The 25,416-nt window shown below is 37.6% G+C and overlaps 1 protein-coding gene across 4 annotated transcripts in view; it reads left to right on the top strand.

Moving 5' to 3' along the window:
• Positions 1 to 11,703, top strand: part of LOC149922090 (neuronal acetylcholine receptor subunit alpha-7-like) — a 176,221-nt gene extending 164,518 nt beyond the window's left edge. For 3 of the 4 annotated variants that reach the window (XM_090162531.1, XM_090162530.1, XM_090162533.1), the window contains 3 exons: positions 3,197 to 3,283; positions 8,769 to 8,878; positions 9,698 to 11,703. In XM_090162531.1, the coding sequence (XP_090018657.1) occupies positions 3,197 to 3,283; positions 8,769 to 8,878; positions 9,698 to 10,165 (665 nt within the window). In that variant the 3' untranslated portion in view covers positions 10,166 to 11,703. The remainder of the gene's footprint in view (positions 1 to 3,196; positions 3,284 to 8,768; positions 8,879 to 9,697) is intronic. The other variant, XM_090162532.1, reaches the window with a different exon arrangement.
• The last annotated feature ends 13,713 nt before the right edge of the window (positions 11,704 to 25,416 follow it).

Raw genomic sequence — 25,416 nt, 5'->3', positions numbered from 1 at the left:
TAAGCTGATATACGTTTAAAGAATATTTTTAAAAATAAAAGAATATTATAAATGTAATAATAACGATAAATTGAGACATCGTTATTTCACCCCATTCAATGGTTTGTTTTAGAAAATATTACTGAGAAATGTTTAGGGTTTCGTACCCATATCTACATATTTATAAAGGATGATAAAATTGGCGAATAAGTAGATAAGTCCACAATGAAAAGGGATAATAAAGCTAAACCCTAAACAAATTTGAAGAAATTTAAAACTTACTAATAGCTCGTACCGATAGGTCTTCGAGCAAACAAAAACGCGAAACTCGGACCAAATAGAATATGGACTTATCTACTTATTCGCCAATTTTATCATCCTTTACAATGCAGTCCATAGGTGGTTCGTTTTAACTTAACATTACGTATATACTAATATCCACCACTCTCCCCCTATTCGGCTTTCCGTTGCTATGCAACTCGTTTTGAAATTTTTAATATTTAGGCTTAGTTTCTCTATTCGGTGTTATAGTCGCGAGCCAGATTTCCCGCACGGTACTGACGAGTCCCAAATAGGACGAAACCGGTGTACCGTTGAATTTTCTGGCTATTTTATTTTATTTTATTTTATTTTATTTTATTTAATTATTCACTCGAAGATCTATTTGGTCCGAGTTTCGCGTTTTTGTTTGCTCGAAGACCTATCGGTATTAGTAAGTATTAAATTTCTTCAAATTTGCTTAGGGTTTAGCTTTATTATCCCTTTTCATTATGGAATTATCTACTTATTCTACATATTTATAATCTGGTGAAAACCAAATGGGCCTTTCAGAAGCCTGAAGGATTATGGTAGGGGCATGTTAGGATTTTACCAAAATCACCACCTTCAATCGCTGCTAGGTGAGCCGGAATCAGTTAGGCGAGAAAAAAGTGTACACGATTGTAAAGAAAAAAACAATTCCCAATTTGACAATGCTGATGAAATTTAATGGCAGACGCGTTAAAGTAATATCGACAACTAATTAAATTCCGCCAGATTAGCGTCAATTCAATTACAACAACCGATCTAGTTTATAGACGAGCTACGCCAGTTTTCTTGGTATCCGTAGTTAATTTCGACAATAGGCTTTGGTTAATCCTCGCTTATCTTATTCGAACCCGGTTGATTTGCGGTTAATTAAAATATTCAAATCGATTTCGAGCCGGGGTAGGAAGATGGATGATGTCCTCTTTGTATTTGCGGAGGCAGTGAGGAGGGCTTAGCCCCTGGGAAGTTTCTAATTTAAATTCGGTGATGTACTTATACGCTCAATTTAGGAAATGAATTTTATATTGCCAACATTGTAAAGGAAAACAAAGTTTGCTTTATATCAAAAAAGACGTTTGACGTTATAAAGTAGAAAATGAGCTAAAAGTAAAGTTGCTTATTAAATTTTCCGGTAATCAATCTTGTTAAAAGTGACGTCGCAATGTTACGAAGACAGTCTTTCGACTCCAGTTATTATCGCCAACTCTTCCTATAACGTTATCCTCGGGGTAAGTACGCGTATGGAGTGAAGTTGAACGGGTGTTTTAAGTCTGGTTTGCACTGGTGAAAAAAAAGCGTTTTTTCGCGTCGTGTGGGCTCTCAAAACCATGTGCCAGTTCCTCCATTAAGGAAAGGCGGCAATAAAGGTGAATCTTATCGGGATTCATCAGGAGCCATATAGAGTTTTATCTCTGGTGAGCGCGCACACTCGCGCTCTGGGCCTAAAATAGTGGATCCTTTAATAGGCCACTGTAGAGATTTCGCACGTTCGGGTAGGTTTTCATTACTGTATTTTCGTGGACGACAATCCCCCCTGTTGCCCTTAAACGGCGTATCGTGTATTTGTTCTATAGCTGGTTCGTGCTGTTCTAAGCGAGAACATTACACTTTTAATAGACTATTATAGCTTTTACGGTTGACCGCTGTAAGTCAGCGTAAATGACCACGCTCTAAACAATAATGTACAACGTTTTGGGCTGCGTAGTTGCGTCTTTGTCCTTAAATCATTTATAAATAAAAAATTAGTTTCAAAGTGTTAATTTTCTACATTAACTTAATTTCATAAACCGTCACCTTTAAATCTAAATAAATATATAGTCAGCTAGGAAAACCCAAGGCACCACCTTAGGCCCAAGTCCTTTAGCGACTTTTATTGCCTTTTGTTCGAGTGGCCGGGTTAAATAGCGTAGAAAGGTGGTGGTAAGCCCTTCATGCCACGCGAGCCAACCCTACACTATCTATTACCGATACCCTCTACAAATTTGATGGAAAGGTGAAACCGAAGAACTCGCATTACCTACAACCAGAAGTAAATGAACCAAAGTTATCAGACTGCTATACTCCCCATGTTGGAGGCGTTTTCCTTATGAAGTTACATTTTGACATCGAATTTAAAATTTTGCTTCTAGGCAAAAAATAGGTTTTTGTGTTTATGAAACCATTTTTTATACATAGAAATAGCTATACCCACAATTCCCAAGTGCAATTCATCGAGTCAAAAGATCGGGATGGAAATTAGCTTTAATTTGACTCGATTTTCTCATCATTTTCATAAGGAAAACGCCCTAGCCGACTCTGAGCGCTATTTCGATAACTTCGGTTCACTTACTTCTGCTACAACCTAATAGAATTAAAATGTCGGTATTCAACCCGCATCCGAGCCCTATAAGGTATAACAGTTACATGTTGTTATTCAATTTTTATTAGCACCCTGTACCGTGGAAATCAGCAAACAAAGTTTCTTTTAACCATACGCAGAAGTTTTCCTTGGCTTAGAAGAAACTTCTAATTTTATTAATTCCTGCGTAATAAAACCAATAAATTTTCATAACGACATTAATTGACGTTATTGTTATAAAAGAAAAGGTAATTTAACAAAACCGAAACAGCATATTTAGCACGATAATGGGAGATACCGCACCAGGATATTCTCAGGGGAGTTGAAATATATTTTTCTAGATTACGAGTATCTCTTTACACTTTTACTAATGTAAGCACTTTTCCCCGTCAATCTGGAAACGTAAGTTGTGGTAGAATTGTGGTATTCGCCAGGAAGTGAACGTATTAATTTGAAGCAAAATGTCTGTAGTTTTTCGCGTGTGCTTTTAGCGATGGAACTGAGCTGGGGATAATCTTATTGGTGTCTGTTTTGTTGTTGTGGCGGGTGATGATAATTGTCTTATATCGGCAGGTGTGACCATCTTGCTTTCGTTGACTGTCTTTATGCTACAACTGGCTGAGGCCATGCCTCCTACGTCCGACGCCGTCTCCATCATAGGTGGGACACACAAGTACCCCTTTCTCGGACCCAAAGTACCCCCTCTCAACCCGCAATATCGACACACTCTCGCACACCAAACTAACACTCTCCCTTTGATTATTATCATTTTATTATTATTTCATTTTTGTTTTTTCATTTTGGTTTTTTGGAATCGTTGTGCTTTTTAGTTTGGTTTTATTTTCAAATGTCAGGTGGACCACGTGGCCATACAGATTCGAACCCGTTACTCTCTTTTTATTTGTGCATGTTGTGGTCAGTTGGACAGTCTCTTTAAGCCGTTCCCCGTTCAAAGCCCTGGACCCCCTGACCTCCGCACTACACGTTTTAGACCCCACCGTACCTTATTTTTTAAATGGTACCGGAATGCGCGAGCCAACTTTTGAGGGCATTCGTTACGAACGCAGCGTCTTGTTTTCCACATTTCCACTAGCCAGACCTAGCTTAAAAGTAGCCCATGGTTGATATTTGCAGGTGTCACCATTCTCCTGTCTCTGTCTGTCTTTCAACTGATGGTAACGGATACATTGCCTCCTACCTCAGACACTTTCTCGATCATAGGTGCGATTTTAGTTTCAGATCATGTTATCTCTCTCAAAAACAATATCTTATCCGGGATATTTATTTATTCTTTACAAAATCAATCTTTTTAGTTGAATTTTTGGATATTTTAAAACCTTTTACAACGCTAAGATAGAATACCAATTGATAAAATTTACTATTTATTTTGCGGCTTTTATGCAAATTATGATTTAGTTTTTATTCTCAATTTTATTTTTTTAAACGCGGTGACAACGGTAATCCAATTTTTTTCTCTAAATTTCGTTTAGATTTTTTTTAAATTAAAAAAAATTTAGTTATTGAAATGCATGAGACATAATTCGCTTATAGTGATGTCAAAACCGTACGTAGCGTAGACTAACTGATCTACCTAACTATAACGAATAATTTAACCGTCCTAAAACTATTTTAAATAATTGTTCCGCTTTTTATTGTTCTATCCTGATTAATTTAAATGACCCCCCTATAAGCGTTGCGAGTTTTAAAAGGTAATAAATCAGGTACGATTTGTTTATAAAGCGATAATCAAGTAACTCCATATTTTAGACCCCAAAACAGAGTCAGCTGGCATCGTGGCAGTAATTTCGGTAAATATAGTCTCGGAAGTCGTTTTAAAAACGCATGCCTACCACCAAACCCGTAAATTTAACTTATACGTATTGACATCGTGTGTTTTCGAAATGTTTATTAAAGCATTTAATGCATGCTTGGTTTTAATCGTCGAACGCATGATTTGTGGACTGCACTCGTGACCGGGAGAGTCTCTTTCACGTCCGCGCTCTGTCGATTTCGTATTACGACGTCACTAAAGCTACGTTCACACTTACCCCTAAATTCGCTTCGTTTAGATAACTGGTTTTTAAAACCAACGTGAGAAATCGCTTCGTGTTGGTTCGGGAAGCCACTCGTCCAAGTCGGTTCGCTTAGAATCTCTTTCAAAACGACAAGGCGGGGAAGTAAAATTGCTCGTATTTTCCAAAATAATGGGGATTATATTCTAAATAATGTCAAATAATAATACTATATGTATAGTAAACATGATTAACTAATTGTTTTGAGATACATTTTAGTATTTTCAAAATTCTAGTCATAATTTGAAATGGCGTTAAGCCTTGGCTATTAGCAAACCGGGGTGAAGCGATTTCGCACGTGTGAACTAAGAATTATCGTTTCAAAACTGGCATACAAACCGACCTAAACTGGGATTTAGGCTCTAGTGTGAACGTGGCTCAAATGGCGCCCCAGTCCGCAGAAACCCCCCTCACCATTTCCTGGTATAATGAGCGCCCCCTATACCCGTGGCAGGCGCGATTTTTCGGGCCCTTTACCCCCTTTTTGTATCTCTCTGTTTAAAAGATATCAATTATGATTAATGTTTTGGGCTGATTTCAGTTTCACTTGGTTTATGTTTTATGGTGTCTTTATCAATATGGTTGTCACCGAATGGCATGTGCGTTATTTTCACGTTCTTATTTCGTTATTTTGGACGAATTAGTGCCGTGCCCTTCTTTTCTAACCTTCCCATTTTATCATTTTTTGATCTATTTATATGATTTTTGTTCGTTTCATTTTAAGAGTTTTTGGCGATTGCGTAGTAGATTAGGCTACTATCAACCTACCCTTCATGATTTGCTAGGCCTATAAACCAAACAAGCACTTTCTTATTCACGTTTGCTTACTTCTTATAAGCTCAATTGTAAAAGGTCCGTTACCGTTCTGTGCAAAATAATCTGATCTTTATAGCCCTTAAAATATGTTGTAGATATTTTTAAATTGTTTTCGTTTACCAACGTTATTTAATCAAACGTTTCGGGTAGTATCGCCTCCGTAGAAAGAACTTGTTTGGAAATATCAGGCCTACCGAAACCTCACGTTCATTTATTTTTAATCAGTCCAAGGCTTAATCGGCGTAGGTACCGCGTCATATCAAACTGGGCCAATCATTTTCTGGCACCTAGGAGCAACAAACACAGCACCCCACACGAGGAGTACGCAACCAACCATTGTGTACATTTTTCATTGGTTAGACGCTTTAGCGCTTGTTGCCGTCGAAAGGGGAAAATTCGGAAATTGTCTTCCCCCTTTCCGTAAAAGGTTCAGCGTAAAGGCTCGTCCAATGAAATTTGTACGCGACACTGCGTTAGCGTGTATAAAGGCTAGCTGCGTTCTCCTTGTGTTTGTTGCTCCTAGGTGGCACGCTTCTGATGCAAACTAGTTCAATTCAGAAGTCGATGTGGCCCTATCAAAATTCATTGGAGGATTATTTTAAAATATTTTAATTAGCGCTAGTCTTAATAATAAGTTTTACGGTTTTTAAAGGTAGCGTTAGACGGGTTTCCCTCTCAGCAGCCTTTATTATTTGTCGTCCCTATTTTCAACCATTACGAAAACTCCACTCTCCCGACCATATTTCTCTCTTTGAAAAATGTCACTTTGTGTTTTTGAGCTAAGGTACACATTGGGGAAATACGCGTGACAGATTTCCGTCCCTCCTTCTTCTCTTTCTCATCTATTACAGTCGTTACATTAACGGCGGAAGAACAAAGGGGATAGGTGTGGATTCTGAAATGAGCGGGGAAGGGGGAAATTGAATCCTTTGCGGGAAATATTTCTGTCGAGCCGTATCTGGCATGTTACGTTTTACAAAAATTATATTCCTCGCTTTTCCCCGTTCCCGAACGTTTTTAAGCGTTGACAGCCTAATCTGATTCTTTAATGGGACTCATTTTTTACGCGGAATTATTTCCGTGAAGTTCTCGTTAGTCCTTTGGCTTAAAGCTCTCTCTTTTACGCGGTAGCTTTTTAGTTTTTCGCGGCGTATGGAGACAAGCTCCTAATTGAAAGAAATGGTAACTTTAATATTTATGGGTCGCAAAACGTTTCCCTATGCTGATGTTTGTTATCAGGAAATTATATACTTATACACTTGGAACGTCTAACGAGGATTATATTGTCTCTAACGATTCTCATTGAAAAGGGCGTATTTTATAGCCGAGATTTTCATCGTGAGACTTTGGTGTCACCATAAGTGTTTAATATTTTACATAAGTGTGACACTTCCTATTCTTCACATGCAAAAGCTTTACTGAGAGCTATTCCCGAGACAGACTGCATTACGGGCTTCGTCTCCGTAGTGCATCCGCTTGCTAACACGTCCCACGTAGCTTTGACAGCGCCTCGCTATTGGGAGATTTTCTTCTTGTGATGACGTCACTCCGTTACTAGCTCTCAAAAAAATATTCCCCAAAGTGACAAACTTATGGACTAATATTATAGACTTATGGAGTCACTAATTGGAATATGCGGCCGTCAAAACGCGCCAAAAAAACCGCGAGTCGCGCCACCAAACGGTGAACTTTGCGTTGATGGTACAAACAAAAAAGTACTCATCTAAAAAATAATTGTGATTTTGATTACGTCATAGAAAAGGTCATATTCCGTATTCGCGGCGCATGCGCAATAAATTTATGCCACTTGTTTTCTAGTTTTGGAGCCTTTTAACGGGCGAACGGCCTAGCGTTGGGGAAGTTACGAGTGACATATCCAGGAAGCGTACCTGTCTTATTCGTCCAAGGTGTGACGTAAATATTTAATACGATATTAAGCCTTTTCTCAAAAGTGCGCAAAAGCCAATTTGGACTTTTCTAACAATCTGAAAACATTATTTTACACCAGTTTGGCGAAGAGTATTATAAATTATCCAAGAACTTCACGGTGAGAGTGCATTAGTTGACATTCAATCAATAAACATTCCAAGTATATGCACGTATAATTTCCTGGTATTATATATTTGTTAGCTCGGAAAACGTGGTAATAATCGAAGAAGAATCCAGCATAACTGTTAGAGCAGTTTACTGCTTATGTACCATCGCAAGCATTCTCACTTGGTCAAAAAGGGAGGATTTTAAAAATTATAATGGCAGCTAATATTCTAATCAGTTTACTTGATGCTGAAGAAAATAAACATTATGATATTTTTGTGGACGAAAATGAATTTAAGAGAAAACCGAATGTTAAGTTAATTTATAATGAAATTTTTCCTTTTAAATTATAAATCAAATGTTTTCTTCCCTCATATTGTCGTGAAATATTTACTTTTGAATTCCTTCTTAGAATTTTGACGCGCCCCTAGGCTAACATCGTAACATTACCGGAAGTAAGTAGCATATCCCGAGATGCCATTTCTAACTGCTATTTTCTAGTTTCACGGTCTAGATGGATAGATACCGATTTTTAATTTTTCAAGTAAATAGACTCGATTTTGAAAGTAACGAAGAAAGGGCTAAATGATTCGAAACGGTTTTTTAATAAACTAAAAGTAGGGTAAGATTTAGTCCTTAGTCTAGAAGCCATTAAGACTTTAAAGGTTCCTTTTGCCATTATAAATGAAGTGAAATGTTGGCGCCGTTCGCTAGATGGCGACCAAAGTTCATTCCACCCTTTTAATTCTTGAGCGGAAAACCTGCCGAGTTTTTAAAAGATAGGAAACGGTAAAAAAAGAGAGAGAATGGATGTAGAGAGGAGTGCGAGTGGGAGAAGCTTAGGCGTGATAATTAGAATTACTGGCAAATGTCATTGAAGACCTAATGGGATAGAAGTTACTTCCCGAGATGGATCGTTCCTCTCGCGAGCGTCCTCTTTTTTGCTCTCGTTTCTTTTCTAAGCCTCGGCGTAGGCCTTGGCCCCCGTTTTTTTTTTCTTTGTTTTAAAGTCGCGCTAACGAGGTTCTGTTAATAGGACTTAAAAACATTTTTCTTAAGCCTACAATTTTCGCCGGCAGAAAACTACTTTTGTCGACTATAATAAGCCTTGGACTGAAAGTGGTAATTGTCTGGAAACAGACGTGGCGGTGCTGCTTGGAAAGGGTTTACGCCGAGAAACTCACTATAATGATGTTCTTAATGTTTTTTGTACCCTTGGACAGGAACGTACTTTGCTTGCATCATGATTATGGTAGCCTTTTCTGTTGTTATGACGGTGGTGGTGCTCAACTATCATCACAGGAACTCGGACACTCACGAAATGCCAACATTCGTAAGTATTTCTTTATATACAGGGTGTTTCAAGGATTTATGCAAAAATTTTAAGGAGTTGTAGGGGGTGAGTTGAGAAGTATGCTTGTTTTTCCCCCATTTTCCTACGATGAGCTAAAAGAGCGCCAGAGAGCTTCAAAGTGTGGCCTACTAGCGCCTGGAAGTAGGCTGCAACAAGCGCAAAACCAAGCAGCAGGGAAATGCGAACATTAAGGTTTGGGTCATGTGATAGGACAAATCGAGGTAACCAGCGTAAAACAGTAAACTTTAACAGTATTTAAAGTATTAAAATGGGAAAACAACAGGCATACTTCTCAACTCACTCCATTAAAATTATGCATAACCTTTTGAAACACCCTGTATATATACAGTTTTTACGCTACGTTTTCCGTTCTTTTTGATAATTCAAGCTGTGGTCTATTAGCAAAAGTTTATAAAACTGATTAATTTTATACCTTTTGACCTACCGCGTTTAAATTAGTATCTTTAGGCAATATGCTTTTGGAAATAATATTTTTTCGTTAAAGCATGTACGGCGTACGCTTGATGACATTGACCGAGTAATTGGGTAGATTATTAATAATTGTGGTTTTCTTTTTAACTACACACTCTCGCTCCCTCTTTAGAATTTTAATTAAAGTTAAATATTTTATAATTTGATACCCTGAACTGAATTGGTTTTTGTTTGGAATATCCGTTATGTTTAAATTGGCGTATAAAAATAGTTGTCTAACGAAAAATGTCCCACACTCTTGTCCCACACTCTTTTTCCCAAAACCATTCTAATGCGAACGCGCGAACCCGTCCTGGTTTCGCTTAGGTGAAGACGGTTCTGATAATATGGCTGCCATGGATTCTTCGGATGGAGCGTCCGGGCAAGAAGATGACGCGAAAGACCATCATGATGACCAGCAAGATGAGAGAGCTGGAACTGAAGGAGCGTTCCTCCCGATCCTTGTTGGCCAACGTGCTGGACATCGACGACGATTTTCGTCAGCAACAGCAGCAGCCCAACAGCAATCCCGCTGCGGGCTACCTGCACGTGCCTACCGAAGAAGCCCAGTCGACCAGCCTGTGCCTCAGCGCGCACAGGGAGCTGACCGCCATCCTCAAAGAACTCCGGTTCATCACCAGCAGGATGAAGAAAGACGACGAGACCGGGGACATCATCGCGGAGTGGAAGTTCGCGGCAATGGTTATAGACAGAATATGCTTGATCTTGTTTACATTCTTCACTGTGATCTCCACGTGCGTTTGCCTTTTCTCAGCGCCGCACCTCATAGCTTAACCCCGACAACCAAAACCTCTATCTAAATCTCGAGACACTAAATTCACGACGCTAAAAAATGAATCGATACCAAAGATTACGCGAAAAAAAACCCACCGGGGATATGGAAAATAAAATGGGAAAACGCGACCACCCGAAACTGCGAATTAGTATATTAAAATAATTCTAAAATTAAATTTAAATAAATTTACAAAAACGAAATGTCCAGCCACGCGAGAGGTACATACGCGGAGTTTTAAAAAAAAACGAAAGAAATATGGAAAATTCTAAAATTTTGAAAAAAAAAAACTAGGAGTGGTGTTTAATAAATCCGGGAAATTAAATCCGGTTTGTATAAATATATAAAGAAATAAAGGATATACACGCGGCTTACGCGACTCTCTTTAACCACTAATAATTCGCTGTAAACCGCGCCCTAATTTCGGTGGAAGTTATTATTCATAGCTCCTTCCAATATTCCCCAAATTCCAATTTCTTTCATTTTTAGGTTGAAGAAAATGTGTCAGGTATCCAGTTTAGATATTATATACTAACCCGTCGTGAATGTTTTTCCCGAAACTTTTTCCCAGTTTATTTAATAGCCCAATTTCATTTTGAGAGTAACATAAAAAAAGGGTAAACGTTGTTGGTTGTTAGACAGAAAGGCGAATTTAAATAATTTTAAATGTTTTTTTAAACAAAAGTGATTTAAAATCTTGAAATCTTTTGCCGTATATAGGAAACTTTATATATATGGCAGGTGGGCCCGCGGGGAAATATATTTACCGTAATTACAAAGATAAATTTGACTAAATGGTGCTATAGTGTTCAATTTTTTATTATTTTCGTTCTATTATATAATATGTAAATAATTTCGCAATTTTGACGTCTACGTATATCGAAAAGGCTATATTAGTTTGCTGGGGTAAATGATTTCGAAATTTAAAAGAAAAGAAAGAAGAAAAAGACATTGAAATCTCGTACGGTTATTATAAGTACCATATCAAAAATAAATTAAAACAGAACGGCCGTCCGTATAATCTGTTTTGACCTGTGCGTGGAATCACCCAAATATAAAAGTCGTTGCCCTTTGATGAAAGCGAGACGCTTAAATCGGGCAAATTGGAAAAGTGAAAACTTCGAATCGACAGAAAATACGTTATATTGTAGTTACGACAGCCTTAATATATATATAATATTCGCCTATATGGAGGTCAATGCGTATGGAAAAACGACTCTTTCAAATTTGCCTCTTGAAAACCAAAGTTCACAGGAATATATCTACGTATATAAAATTAATAAGGTTCTATAGAATGTTTTTCTACAATTTGTTCTCAATTCAAACTATAAAATATGCGGATTCGTTTAAAATGTCGAGGAGTAACGAAAATGCGTTACCCGCAAAAATTCAATATTTTTATTTTTTCGTTGAAGTGTTTTATACATAAATAAAATCTTCACTAGGTGAAGACGTATGCTAGTCGTATATTACAATAAAATCCCCTTTTTTTATTTAAATTAAGTTTTAACCAAAAGTAAATAAAATAACACGAAGCGTAGATAAATTGGTATTATTATTTTTAATTTAAAATTTTTAATTAATCTAATTTATGTATTTTTTGAAAATAAAATTTAATGTACGGATACAGATTTTATTTATATTGAAATTTAACGAAAGAAAACTTCTTGTTTTCTATTTACTTTTGGTTTAAGGTTTGAATCGTCTTTTAACGTGTAAAGAACCAAATATTTTACGTTGATACTCTAAAAGGTCTCGCGATATAGCTCGGTTGACTGGAATCGCCGAGACTGTAAGTCCGATGACCGCCTTCGAAAATTATTTTACAAGAACGTTTTAATAAGTGTTCAAAAATATATTCGCATAAAAAACATCGTCTACGGGCACCGATAGTTCAAACCTATTCCTCGTTGCAGAGTTAAAACGAAAAATGACAAAAAAGTCACGTCTTAACGAAAAAAAAATGATTGAGAATAAACGTAAAACATTAATCCCTACCTTTAGCTACGGGCCAGATTAACAAAAATGAAAATATAATTAATAAAAAAAGCAGAAAAAAGGATGGACAAATTAAGAGTTAAAAATAATTATAAGAGTAAAACCGTATACGTAAAAAAATTATAGCTTTTTCTCTTCTTAAGAAAAAAAAACAGTTACAGAATAGTTTTCCAAAATATTACGCGAATTATTAATAAAAATAATTACAAGTCGGGGATTCACATGATAGTAGGCATAATAATCTTACTAACACGATACAAACTCTATTAATTATAAATATCTAACTCAAAACTTCCCAATTTAGGCCCAACCAGAATGTTTTTTTTTTTTACAAATTTATGTTGGTATTATTCTATGCAAATTTAGTCGTGCCGTAACATAAAATCCAAATGGTTTTAGAAAAAAAAATTATAATAAAATATATGATTAATCCCCATTTTAGATAAAAACAGACTATATAATCTTTACAGCTGTTGTAACTATGTGATTCATAATTTAAAAAAAGGATAAATACCAAAAAGGGGGCAGTAATTGGTTATACCGAAAAAGTGGGAGTATTTGAAATACAATGTGGTACTAAATTATATTTTAGAAAATGTGCCAAAATTAACTCAAGTCTGTGGTATTTTAAATTGTTTTTAATTATACGTCTACACGAACGTCGTGAAATTATGGCGAAACTTAGAGCTTAAAAGAAAAAGAATTCGTGGTTAAATTTAATTATCTTCCTAATTAAAAGGGTCTTTAAGTTATCCCTCTATTCGTAATTATATCAAATTACGTATAAATTAGCCGGCTTTATATGGGGTAATTACTTAGATTCTTTTAATTATTTAGGTAAAAAGTTAATTAAATTTACGCACGGTATATTAAAACCTGTAAAATAAACCGTAGAATTTTTAAATTTATTCCTGACTTGACTAAATTTAAAAACACGAATTTGTTTGAATTACTACAGACTTGGTTTAAATTAACTGTGGTAATCTATTACAATAGCGATGAAAAACAATTTTTTAGGAAGCTCTAGTACACTAAATGTTTACCATTTTTCCAAATACATAACTGATATTGGTTACCAAATTTAGCATGTGTAAGTAGTTTAATAGTAACCTAAAATAATATTATTATTAGAAAGGTTAAGTGAACTTTTAATCGAAGTTTGTGGAATCATAGATGTCCTCGTTTAAAACTCCGGGCGTTTAACCTCTCTAATAATCTGCTAAATTCATTTTTAAGTACAACGTTATAACAAATTTTTGACCAATCTCAATTTTTGTTTGTTAAAAAACCCGATATTTTACCAAATAATAACGTGATTGTTGGAATAATATAATAACGAAGTTCTCAAATCATTTACTTGTATAAAAAGAAAGTATATAATTAACGAATAGGTTAATTAACTAAAGATTATATCGAGTTAAAATACATTGAAATGTTACTTGTTATAAACACGCGAAGAAAGCCAAAAATGAAAGCAAAAACGTCATATAATCGAAAAATATTAACATAAATACAACGGGAGATTTTTTTAAATATAACTCCGTAGTTGGAACTCTGATTTCTACCGTTATAAAGAATATAAACAATATCTCTACGTATAAAAATATATATAAAATAAAAAAATCTCTTTTGTACAATAATAATTGTTACGGTTCTATAGGAAAATATATAATAACAAATTAACAATGAAAACAACATCATGACGCAACAATCGTTTGTTTTGTGGTCTCTAGTTTCTTTCGTTAACATGAAACGAGAACGCAGCGTTCAATATAATGATTCGTTACATACAAAATGCTCAATTTGTCTATATATGGACATTTTCTTTATTAAAGGTTTGTACTGTGTTACTTTACTGTGATGCCTACTGCAATAAACAAATTTCTCGATGATTTGCGCCTCTGAGTCCAATTCATTATACAAGCCTTAACATCTATTCTTTTGTTTTCGTTTCTCGCTCTGGAAGGATGATCTCTTCAATAGGGACTTGGCAGCATGACGTCACGCGATACCTTTGGCTATGGCCGCCATGCTGATATTGTTTTTCCATTGGAAAAAGGCGTGGGTAATGCATTATCTACGTCATGCTGCCAAGTCCTTATTTCACATCTAAAATGGTAAGTGAGGATTGTTTCTGTTTGGTTTTTGCTGTGTTTAAGCGTTTGGGATTGCGAACCGAAACTGCACCTTAAAATTATAATAATTATTATAATAAGAATATGTTTATAACCTGCATTACAACCAGTCTAAGGCTTACTATTGATTTAAAATATCTGCAATCCCTACACTTACTATTGATTGAAAATATCTGCAATCCCTACACTTACTATTGATTGAAAATATCTGCAATCCCTACACTTACTATTGATTCAAAATATCTGCAATACCTACACTTACTATTGATTTAAAATATTTGCAATCCCTACACTTACTATGGATTTAAAATATCTGCAATCCCTACACTTACTATTGATTCAAAATGTCTGCAATCCCTACACTTACTATGGATTAAAAATATCTGCAATCCCTACACTTACTTTTGATTCAAAATATCTGCAATCCCTACACTGACTATTGATTTAAAATATCTGCAATCCCTACACTTACTATGGATTTAAAATATCTGCAATCCCTACACTTCCTATAGATTTAAAATGTCTGCAATTCCTACACTTACTATTGATTAAAAATATCTGAAATCCCTACCCTTAATATTGATTCAAAATATCTGCAATCCCTACAATTACTATTGATTCAAAATATCTGCAATCCATATTTATTATTATTATTATTAATAATAATCAGCTAAGTTAATACCCAAGTACCACTTTAAACCAAAGTCATCTTGCGACTTTTAATGCCATTAGTTAAGGTGGTCGCGTTACAAGGCGTAGGAGGGTGGTGGCAAGCCCTTCAATCCTCGCGATCGAACAGCTCCCTACGCTTACTATTACCGTTAACCTCAACCACTTTTAATGGCAAGAGGAAACTGAAGATCTTGGAGAACAATCCCTTTAACCAGAGGGAAGATAACTTGCAAAATTAACGCGGAAAATTAAATTAAAAAAATGTAAAATCCATGTTTTAATTTTTTGGAGGAACGTGGCAAGTCCTTCATGCACGCTAGTTAGTTACCTGGTGGCACGTGTATATTATACCTGAAGTTTACCTCTGGTTCCTACTGGTAAGGGGGAGGGCTCAATCTCTCTCGGTGTAGTCGGATCATAATATCTTCCAGGAACGAAGAATAGGGAAATCAAGGGCTATGTTAAAGTGTTGCTTGCAAGAAAAATCCATAGTAATAAAAACGAATGAATGCGAGCTGGTTTTGAAGCCCAGGACGTTCTCTTTCCAAAAATGTCATTGTCGAAACAAATTTCCAAGCCTAAGTGTATTAACTTTGAGTCCGAAACTGACCTTTTTCACTCCCCAAAATCCTGAAATTTTTGGCGAATTTCTCTCCTCCGTAGCACGAGCAATTTGGGGCAAATCAAAGCTGTAGTTTTATTCCTAAAATAGAAGGAACTGAAGTGGAGGGATTCTGTTTACTTGTAGAAGTTTTCAAACCAGAGGTTTTTAATCATAATATTAGGCTTATTGTCGAAATAAAAAATATTTATTTTACGCGCGCGCCACCCGACGTTTTAAGATGAATTTCCAAGTAGCCTTCGGTTGCATATCGTTTTTCTACTACGTAGGCTTGTGTATGCCTATTTCAATTACTACTGCGTAGGACTTTTTCCTGGGTGTTAAATCCATAGATATAAGAAATGTATATAAAGGTCTAGATAAATTTCGGGTCGTCTAAGCCTAACATAAAATACGGAATTGACACCTAGCAGACACCGAGGAAGGCACGTGACCAAGAGCGCGAGCTCTCTTAGCATTTTAGTACTAAGTGCTTGACCTTTCCGCAGGCCGTAGTCTTTAGACACCATCTGTTGGTGACTTTTAGTATAATTTTTAAGCAGGAGAAAATGGATCTCGCGATGATAGCACGAGCTTTCTTACCGATAGATAGCGCCTTATAAGGATAGCCTGCAGAAATTACGCGTTTCTGCTAGCGGTCACCTCCGTATTCACTCCCTTTGAAATATTTTATCTAGACCTTTATATACGTTTCCTATATCTATGGTTAAATCAAACCGCTTTTAATCCCAGATGTAAAGAAATGTATTACAGACAACTAGCCAATAATACGCTTCGCATTTTCTGACGTCATGGGTGCCGAGAAGAATTTTAGAAGTCTGGAAATTCGGCGAAAAACTCGATTTCCACCATTTCGACTTCTTTTTATAATAATTCAAAGACCACTTAACCGATTTTTATGAAATTTTCTGTACTTGCTATAAAATGTTTGCTCTTTCTAATGAATCATTAATTAGCCATAGCTAAAATTTCGTGCAACCAACACTTTAATAATAGCTGCCTCATGTTAACACGAACCTACGAGGCGGTCATCGAATACTCTCATTATATAATTTGGTTTAAATTTTAGATTCGAATGTTTTAAGAATGTTTGCTGTCTCATATATTCCAGTTCAAATACGCGAACGTAATGAATTGAAATCGTAAAGAGACCAAAGTCAAAAGGTTAATCCGCGGGAGTCTTTCAAATTTCCATATTTTCGACGGTCGATTCGTAAATTTAAAGGGAATGGATAGCCCAAATTTGGCACGGCGGAAAATTCGTTACGTGTGAGCTAGGCTTTTAATTCGCTTTTCTTAGCGTACGCGTTTGTTTACCTTTCACGGTATAATTAGACCCGTTTCGAAGTTGCGGTCAACGAGAAGCTCCATTCGCCCGGTGCCAAGATCCGGAGATGACCGTATAGCTTTTATCGGTTCCATCTCTGACCATTGATTATCGAAGGCAGCTCGACCTAATCAATTAGAGAGTGCTTTCTCGTTTGGCGCTGTCCATACATTTTCCTTGATTTACTGTTTTAATAACGTGACCCTTCTCTTTGTCTTTTCCGCCTTTCCGTTGATGGGAGGGGGGGGGGGGGGCTAAACAACGAGACCTATCCTTTGTTAACGGCAAACTAGAATGCCTAATTTGAACAGTCTTCGTGAGATAATTTGAGAATGCCAAGGACTTATAATTAGTTTTTAGCTAAGAATTGAAATATTTTCTCTAAAAAAATTTTAGTGATGTCTTAAAATAATATTAGTATTCGTATGCTTCGCGAAATTACCGCGAAATCAGCTTACTTCGGTCCTTTAATTTTGTTAAAAGCGAACTTCGGTTATATAGGATTATAAATGACAGTTGTCAATTTGCTGACCAAATTGGATTAATCCCTTTAAACTATCGAAGAAGTTTTTTTTCGGTAATACGCTTAATTAACTCAATTGTTAGGCAGAGTACCTCGTGAAAAATGGAAAGTTCTTGGCAAAATTAAATTGGCTTACGACAAACGCCCTTCGAAGAGTTCATCCAATTATTTCGAAAGAGTATACGGTAGATTTTAAAGTCACCTCGAGTCTCGTTCACACCGCCATTATTTGGCGTTATTGGCGTCCCACGTTATCAGGGGCGTAGGAACGTTCTAGAAGTTGGAGGGGGCAAAGATAAACGAAAAATGGTCTGAAGAATGGTTTTGAATTTTTAATGGAGTGTACCTGCTTCGAATGCATGTGTACCTTTTACTACTGTGTAAATTGACGGGAAAAGACTGAAATTTAAACACAGTTGAGGTTCTATACGATTTATATGCTTTTAAAATGAGAATTTGAGCCTTTTGAAGATTTCAACTGACCAAAGGTTGGAGGGGGCAATAACATTAGTTGCCCCTCCCAGCAAAATTCTAGGAAGGGGCATTGCCCCCCCCCCCCTGGTTTCTACGCCCCTGAGCGTTATAACGTCTGAACTACGCTTATCTCTCGTACAACATAATTTTTCATTTCATTGTGGGATAAAAAATCAAGCTATTTTGTTAGATAATGTCATGGCGGACATTTTAAGGCAGAATTGGAAGACCTACAATTAGCCTTTTCAGTTTCGATAGAGCCACGTAGCGACCAACGTAAGAAGCTCTTAAACTGCTGGATTTTCGTCTGCTTGGCTTCATCGCTTCTTTTAAATAAAGGCCTGGCACACGGTCGATGGCAGCTAGGAGCAACAAACACAAGTAGAAAGCATCTAGCCGTTAAACATGCTAAAGCCGTGTTGTGTACAAATTTCATTGGACGAGCCTTTACTCTGAACGTTTTACTGGCGGGGGGAAGACAATTTCCGAATTTTCCCCTTCCGTTGGCAGCAGGTGCTAAAGCATCTAACCAATGAAAAATGTACGCAAGAAAATGCACGACTTTTGTCGGGTTACGTTCTCCTTGTGTGGGGTGCTGCGTTTGTTGCTCCTAGATGGCATGTCGCAATTAATACGTAACACCAAGCATGTCGTTAATAAATAGAATTGAGAAATTCCGTTAACGTTGTTTAGCGCCATCTTTAGAATTTCGCTCATTAACCTTAATCTATTTATTACTGGTTTATTTTCGATTTTCAACGTTCCTAATGTGAGAGTCATTTATTACGTATCATTTATAACATATCATTTTGTAAGGATACGGTTTTTCGTGATACTTTTATCTCATCAGTTAGTTTATTGTTTTCGCGAAAGGTTCGATTTGTAGAGAAACACGCGGTGACGTGCGGCGAACGTTACGTTTTCAATCACTGATAAATTTTGAGATTCCGTGTTTTCCGCAAACTCTCGTGACTAGCCAGACTTAAAACGCTCATCGGAAATCTATATCTTATAAATTTAATAATATAAAGAAATATCGTACTCGGGTATAGTAAAGGAATGGCGTACATTAGGCCTAGCAGCTTTCCTTTAATCAAAGGCTCTCCTTTGTCATTTCGAAACTGCGCCGTTCGTTTGGGAAATATGGCTCTATTGATTCGTCTCTAATTTATCGGATGAAATCTGCCGGCGATTGAGACGGCCCCCGCTTATATATAATTCGTAAACTTTAGTCCCTTCATTATTTCGTCGTGATCAATGACAGCCTCCAGAGACCAGCCTAAATTGGTAGTTAAAAGCTTGATTTGCGACTTAATTACAGTTTTATAAGGGGGCTTGAAATTCGCCATATTGGGGGAGGGGTGAGGTGTTACGAGACGTCGAGTCGAAACCTTCGGCTATATTATATTCGCCGTCGTCCGTTGGGGGGCGCTCATACGCCGTATAATGGAACGGGGCTTCTGTGTTAACGATCCCTCTATTAACGTTAACACGAAGAACAATCGGATCTTAATTTATGACAAAACTTCCCATTCCCCTTAATTAGTCTCCACTTATATTTGAGAGGCGTCCGCGATTCCTACGTACAGAATATACCCTTCCGCCCACCTATAGATGTAATAATCACCTTACCCTGGCGTGAGGTATAAGACGAGTAAGGTGGATTCTCGACAGTGTCCCCCGTACAAATGGTCCTTTTTGGAAAAACCGAAGTATGAGAGCGTCGCTCGCGGGTTTAAGCTATAATCCAGCAGTTGATTATTTCGCGGCGCTTGTGTTCCATTTAAAACGTTTTGCCTAATTGGGTCGAGGTTAAGAGGCGTGTTTGTATGGATAATTGAAGCCAGGAGAGAGATTTGACATACTATAAACTCTATATCGCTTCGCTCTGTTTAATAATACCACCAACCGGCCTAAGTCGCTTACTAATTACGGAGAAAATGGTTTTGGAGTTTAATGTTGGATGTTGTAGTTTCCTCTAAGTCGGTGGCTGATAGTCTCTTCCGCGAATCCTATAGAAAGTTCCATTGTTGACTCTAACTGAAATATTACCTACGAATTGATCGTCCGTTAACAATACGTTCCTTCACTCGTGACGGTAACAATTGTCATATTTTGTATTCTTAGAGGTATTTTTTAATAATTATGCACCAGTTAACGCGCCAAATCTCGACGACTTTTTAGGAACGTGTTTTACCGAGGGGATGATCACTCCGCGTAATCGGTGTACAGAGCCGTACCTTTGACTGTACTAATGGGATAACGCGTAATCTTTGAAGTCCCTGCCTTTGGCAATGCTAATCTAAGCGTAATCCGGTGTACAGACTTCTAAGAGTGGTTAGCCCCTCGTGTTTTACGAACCCTATTCGAAAACGGTGTTAACCAACAAAGGTGGGAAAAAATATTGATTCGCGATAATAGGCCTTAATATTTTATTAAAACCATTAGAGTTAAATATTGGAGCTTTAAAAACCTGTTAACAAAAGCGATTGTTTACCTAACACGTTGCGTACATTTTGAGCAACTCCGTTTCGATCGACTCACTTGTTTAACCATGTTTTGTAAACATGTTTACTCGTGTAAATAGGCCTTTAGTTTTTAGTAATAAGTTTAGGGTTCTTATATTTATTAAAATAATAATAATAATAATAATAATAATAATAATAATAATAATATAATAATGCATATGTAGATTTAACGTGCCGTTATAATCAGTATAAAGAAGGCAATTATCTTTTCCAATTAGTCACTGCCTTCGATCACCTGAAAAAAATATTAAGACTTCAAGATGAAGATAAAAATTTGGAGAGTCGTTACCTGGTAACGCGACATACGTATAAAAGCGCTAAAGTTACTTAAGCTAAAGGCACTTCACCGTCGCCGGCAGTCTGTAATAGAACACTTTGACCTATACTGATACGGGCGCGTCGATAACCCGTGACCTCTAATAATGAAAATATCGCGGAATTCCAGCATGGACCGGATGGCCGGGGGGGGGGGGGGGAAGTGGTAATCTGCGACCGAGGGCCATCCATTAACTAGGAAAAGAGCGAGTCAGAGGCGGGGGGGGACGGACATATCAGCCTAATGGATGTGCCCCTAGTGGGGCCAGAAATTCTGGACACCTTATTTTTGGGTGGGCTCTATTAATAGGTGTCAGCCCTAATCTCGATGTCGCGGGGACCTCCTGGGGCGCCATCACCTTCCGCGAATGTCCAGCCTAGCTGACCGTTACCCTCTCCCCCATCTTCTTCCCTTCTTGGTATTTTTCCCATTGCTCTCGTATAGGTGACGTCTTCGTCTCTATAGTCGAGAGCCAACGCCTTTCTCCGTTTCCACCGATGGTTTCCATATTGGCCGAATTTCTCGCGAAATCTTCTTGCGCAGTCTAGACCAGAATTTATGTGCCCGTAAATCGAAGGTGTAGTCCAACGGCGTAAGGCGCAGCCTTTACCTCTTTTTGTAGCTTCTATTGCATAGCGTGGCCAGTCCAATTTGGAACTACCTGGCCTCTTTTCTCTCTCGCGAGTCGCGAATACTTCAACTGGTAGGTTCTCTCGGAGCGCGTCTCTTCCGTGTTTGGGAGGTCACCACGATCTTACCTTTAAGGAAAGACGGATATCGATTTTTGGGCTCGAGCAACAAGGTCTCTAACTTCCTTTCCTCTTCCAATATCGTCTTTTAACGCGGAAACACACCCACCCTTTCTCCAGGGATGTTTTCCTTCGCTCCAATTGTATCTAGAAATTCGACGCTAAAATAGCCCTATCTGCAATGTACAAGCATTTTTTTAAAACCTCGTTATGGGGTATTTGAAATTGGATCGTATAAAATTTTTTTTCGGTTCAGGATCATTTTTTAAAAAGACCAACCATCCTAATAGGTGTCAACTATAGTTGAATCCCGTCGCCATCTCTCGACCAGGTTCATTTATTTTAAAGGCGCGTTTAGTGTTTGCTTTAACACAGAAGCCGACAATCAACATTCCTATTTAACGTCGATACTTCCTCCGAAAAGTCTAAATTCCTCCGGGCCAAACTCATTTCGGGCCCTCTCCCTCGTTCCCCCCTTTATAAATTAAATCTTCCGTTTGAAGGACATGCCGCGGGACTAGGACCATTGTCAATATACATTTGTCAATTCAATCTAGAATGTAGGACGATATAAATGTCGCTTTAAAATTTATAGCGATGACGCGGAAAGCACTGGGCTTTCCGTACTTGGAAAACTTCGTTCAAAGGCGAAAGTCGTTGATGAATGTGTTGACAATCGGTATTGGCATCCCGTGGATTACAATGTGTTCTAAGTCGCTTTCGCTTGTCAGTACGTTTTCATCGAGCTTACGATTCTAAAGTCTTCGGTAGAGAGTCCGGATCAACACCGACTGGAGAAAATCGGACGTCTTTCTTTCGTTCCCCGCAGATTTGAGGAGTTTCCATTTATAAGATGACTTTCTGGAACTGGGGATAATTTATTAGAGTGCGATTCGTTCGAGTTTCTCTCTTAACTAAGGATGTGCCGCTAATGGAACGAATCTGAGCGCAGTGATTTTGATATCTCAAGACTAGATAAATTTCTCTAGCGGTAACTAGTTTATATACTATAAAGATTATACACCTATTCCAATCGTTTCATCCATTGGAGGAAGCCCTTCACGAAAACAGAGGAGAGCTGTCCGCTTTGCGAATATAGACTATGAAGGTGACTTTCGCAAAAATAATAGATAAAAGTTCCCTTCGCGAAATATTATAGAAAGGTCATCTTCGCGAAAATAATATAGAATATTTATATTCGCGAAAATGATATAAAAAGGTCATCTTCGCGAAAACCATACAGAAAAGTTATCTTCGCGAAAATAATATAGAAAGGGCATCTTCGCGAAAACAAAATAGACAAGTTCTATTCGCGAATATAATATAAAAAAGTTCTATCCAAGAAAATAATATAGAAGTTCTCTTCGCGAATATAATATAAAAAAAAAGTTATCTCCACAAAAATCATATAGAAAAGTTATCTTCGCGAAAATGATATAGGAAAGTTATCTTCGCGAAATTAATATAGAAAATTTATCTTCGCGAAAATAATGTAGAAGAGTTATCTTAACGAAAATAATATAGAAAAGTTATCTTCGCGAAAATAATGTAGAAAAGTTATCTTCGCGAAAATAATATAGAAAAGTTATCTTCGCGAAAATAATGTAGAAGAGTTATCTTCGCGAAAAGAATATAGAAAAGTTCTCTTCGCGAAAATAATATTGAAAGTTACCATTGTTAAGTATTATAGAAAGTTCCCATCGCGAAAATAATATAGAAAAGTTCTCTCCGCGAAAATAAAATAGAAAAGTAGTCTTCGCGAAAAAAAATAGAAAAGTTATCTTCGCGAAATAATATAGAAAATTTCCATCGCGAAATAATATAGAAAAGTTCCCTTCGTGGAAATATTGGAGAGGGGTTCATTTCGCGAAAATAAAGGTCTAAGGTAGCCTTTGCGACGGTAGGACATGATAATTTTTCATTTGTAACATTAGTGTATCCATTTATCCCAGACATAATATTTTTTTATATTTTAGCTTTCCATTCCAACTCGTGTTTTATCTTTTCCATAAAATCTTCGAGTTTATTTCTAAATGCAACAAAACAGTCGGTGTGATATTGATAGGCTATAACAAAGAAGTTTAAAACGGCGGAATTGCCGACCGTTACGAGTTAAGTATTTGCTTAAGCAGTCGTTGTGGCTTCCTTACACTTATCGTGGTTTGCTGGCGTAGGCGTTTTTCGAGATTATCAAAATGCTTTTGAAAATGTAATTTGCTCTCGCCTCCTGGTCGTAATTACTTTGTTCCCCGAGCCCAGGTCGCCCTTAAAACGGCCCGGAAAATTGGTGTACCGGTTCCGCTTCGTTTGCTTTCTCGGAACATGGTCTATTTTAATAGCGTCGGTAGAGGTGTAACCACCAACGCGGTTATAAACCTTTCCGCTCATATAAAGAGTTTAAGTTCAATTTTCAACGAGAACGTCGGGACGCGTCGATAGCGCTGGCAAGTTGTTTTGACTAAATGTCCCAGGGGTACCGCGAAATCCTCGTCTTACCCATTATGAACGGCGGGTTCTGAACCCCTCAATTGAGTCGACTGGATCCCTTTAGAGCCGCGTTCACACATACCCTCTGCAACGTTTGTATCCCGTCGTGTGAACAGTTATCGTTGCGCGGCCCAGCTAAACTGCTTCGTCGACCATTTTGGCCGCGATTCGTGACGTCATCGAGTCGATTTTTGTAACCATAAGCCTTGTTTTACACAATAGTGTATTTTGTTGCGCCTAATAAAATTTTTATGCCTTTTTTAGAAGAAAATGTTTCGCAACTTTTTGTCTATTTGTTTAAAAAATACAACAAAATTCTTCTGGGTGTATCATTTTTAATAAGAATGTTTTGAAACGTCACTCAAATGCGTGAGCAGACGAACTTCTAATTATATTTTTATATTACGCGTGCCCAATTTTCTTCAAAACCATAGATATAAGAAATGTATCTAAAGGTCTAGATAAATTTCGGGGTGTCTAAGCCTAACATAAAATATGGAATTGACACCTAGCAGACACCGAGGAAGGCACGTGACCAAGAGCGCGAGCTCTCTTAGCATTTTAGTACTAAGTGCTTGACTTTTCCGCAGGCCATAGTCTTTAGACACCATCTGTTGGTGACTTTTAGTATAATTTTTAAGCAGGAGACAATGGCTCTCTCGACGATAGCACGAGCTTTCTTACCGATAGATAGCGCCTTATAAGGATAACCTGCAGATTTTACGCGTTTCTGCTAGCTGTCACCTCCGTATTCACTCCCTTTGAAATATTTTATCTAGACCTTTATATACGTTTCCTATATCTATGTTCAAAACTTACTGGAAATCAAACGCGCGAACAAACAGATTTCCAAACGCTACGAACCGCAGCTAGATCGAAACGAGGAAAAACGGTTCCGAGGGTACGTGTGAACGTGGCTTATGACTATAAGCGCGCGAGTTCTAGCTAAAAGTCTCTCGCTTGACCATCTTCGGTGGAGTCGATCGTAAAACGAAAGGCAACTTCCCGCGATACGAACCCCTAAAAGAGAAGTTTCGTCCGCCAGACTCGCTTCTCGGAAGCATTTCATCCCGGCTGATCTACTGTCCTTCAAACTGCATCGGCTGCCCGCTGGTCCGAGTAATACTTGCCATTGCAAATATAGCCCCGTAGCGAAGTATAGTGAGAGGCAAATTGGTTTAAACCTAATTTAAAGCGATTTCTTTTAGCGTAGTTCAATTTCCATTACATTGAAACCTAGACCCGCCACAGTTCGCAAAAAGCTGGCGTTGAGTTCGAGAGCTCGTTCTCGGTAGTAGTTTTTGGCGGAAATTTGTAAATCAATGGGAATTAGCGGAGGCAATACCCGAAAAAACTCCATCAGCTTAGAATCGGTCGAGTAAAGCCGCTTTGGCGAAGTTAGGGCGCGCCCGGGATAAATCC

This window comes from Leiobunum rupestre, chromosome 11 (assembly GCF_980474605.1).
Source record: "Leiobunum rupestre chromosome 11, qqLeiRupe1.1.hap1, whole genome shotgun sequence".
NCBI classification, from domain to species: Eukaryota; Metazoa; Arthropoda; class Arachnida; order Opiliones; family Sclerosomatidae; genus Leiobunum; species Leiobunum rupestre.
Note: the sequence above shows the minus strand (reverse complement) of the source record. Positions and strands in the feature narration are given on the sequence as shown.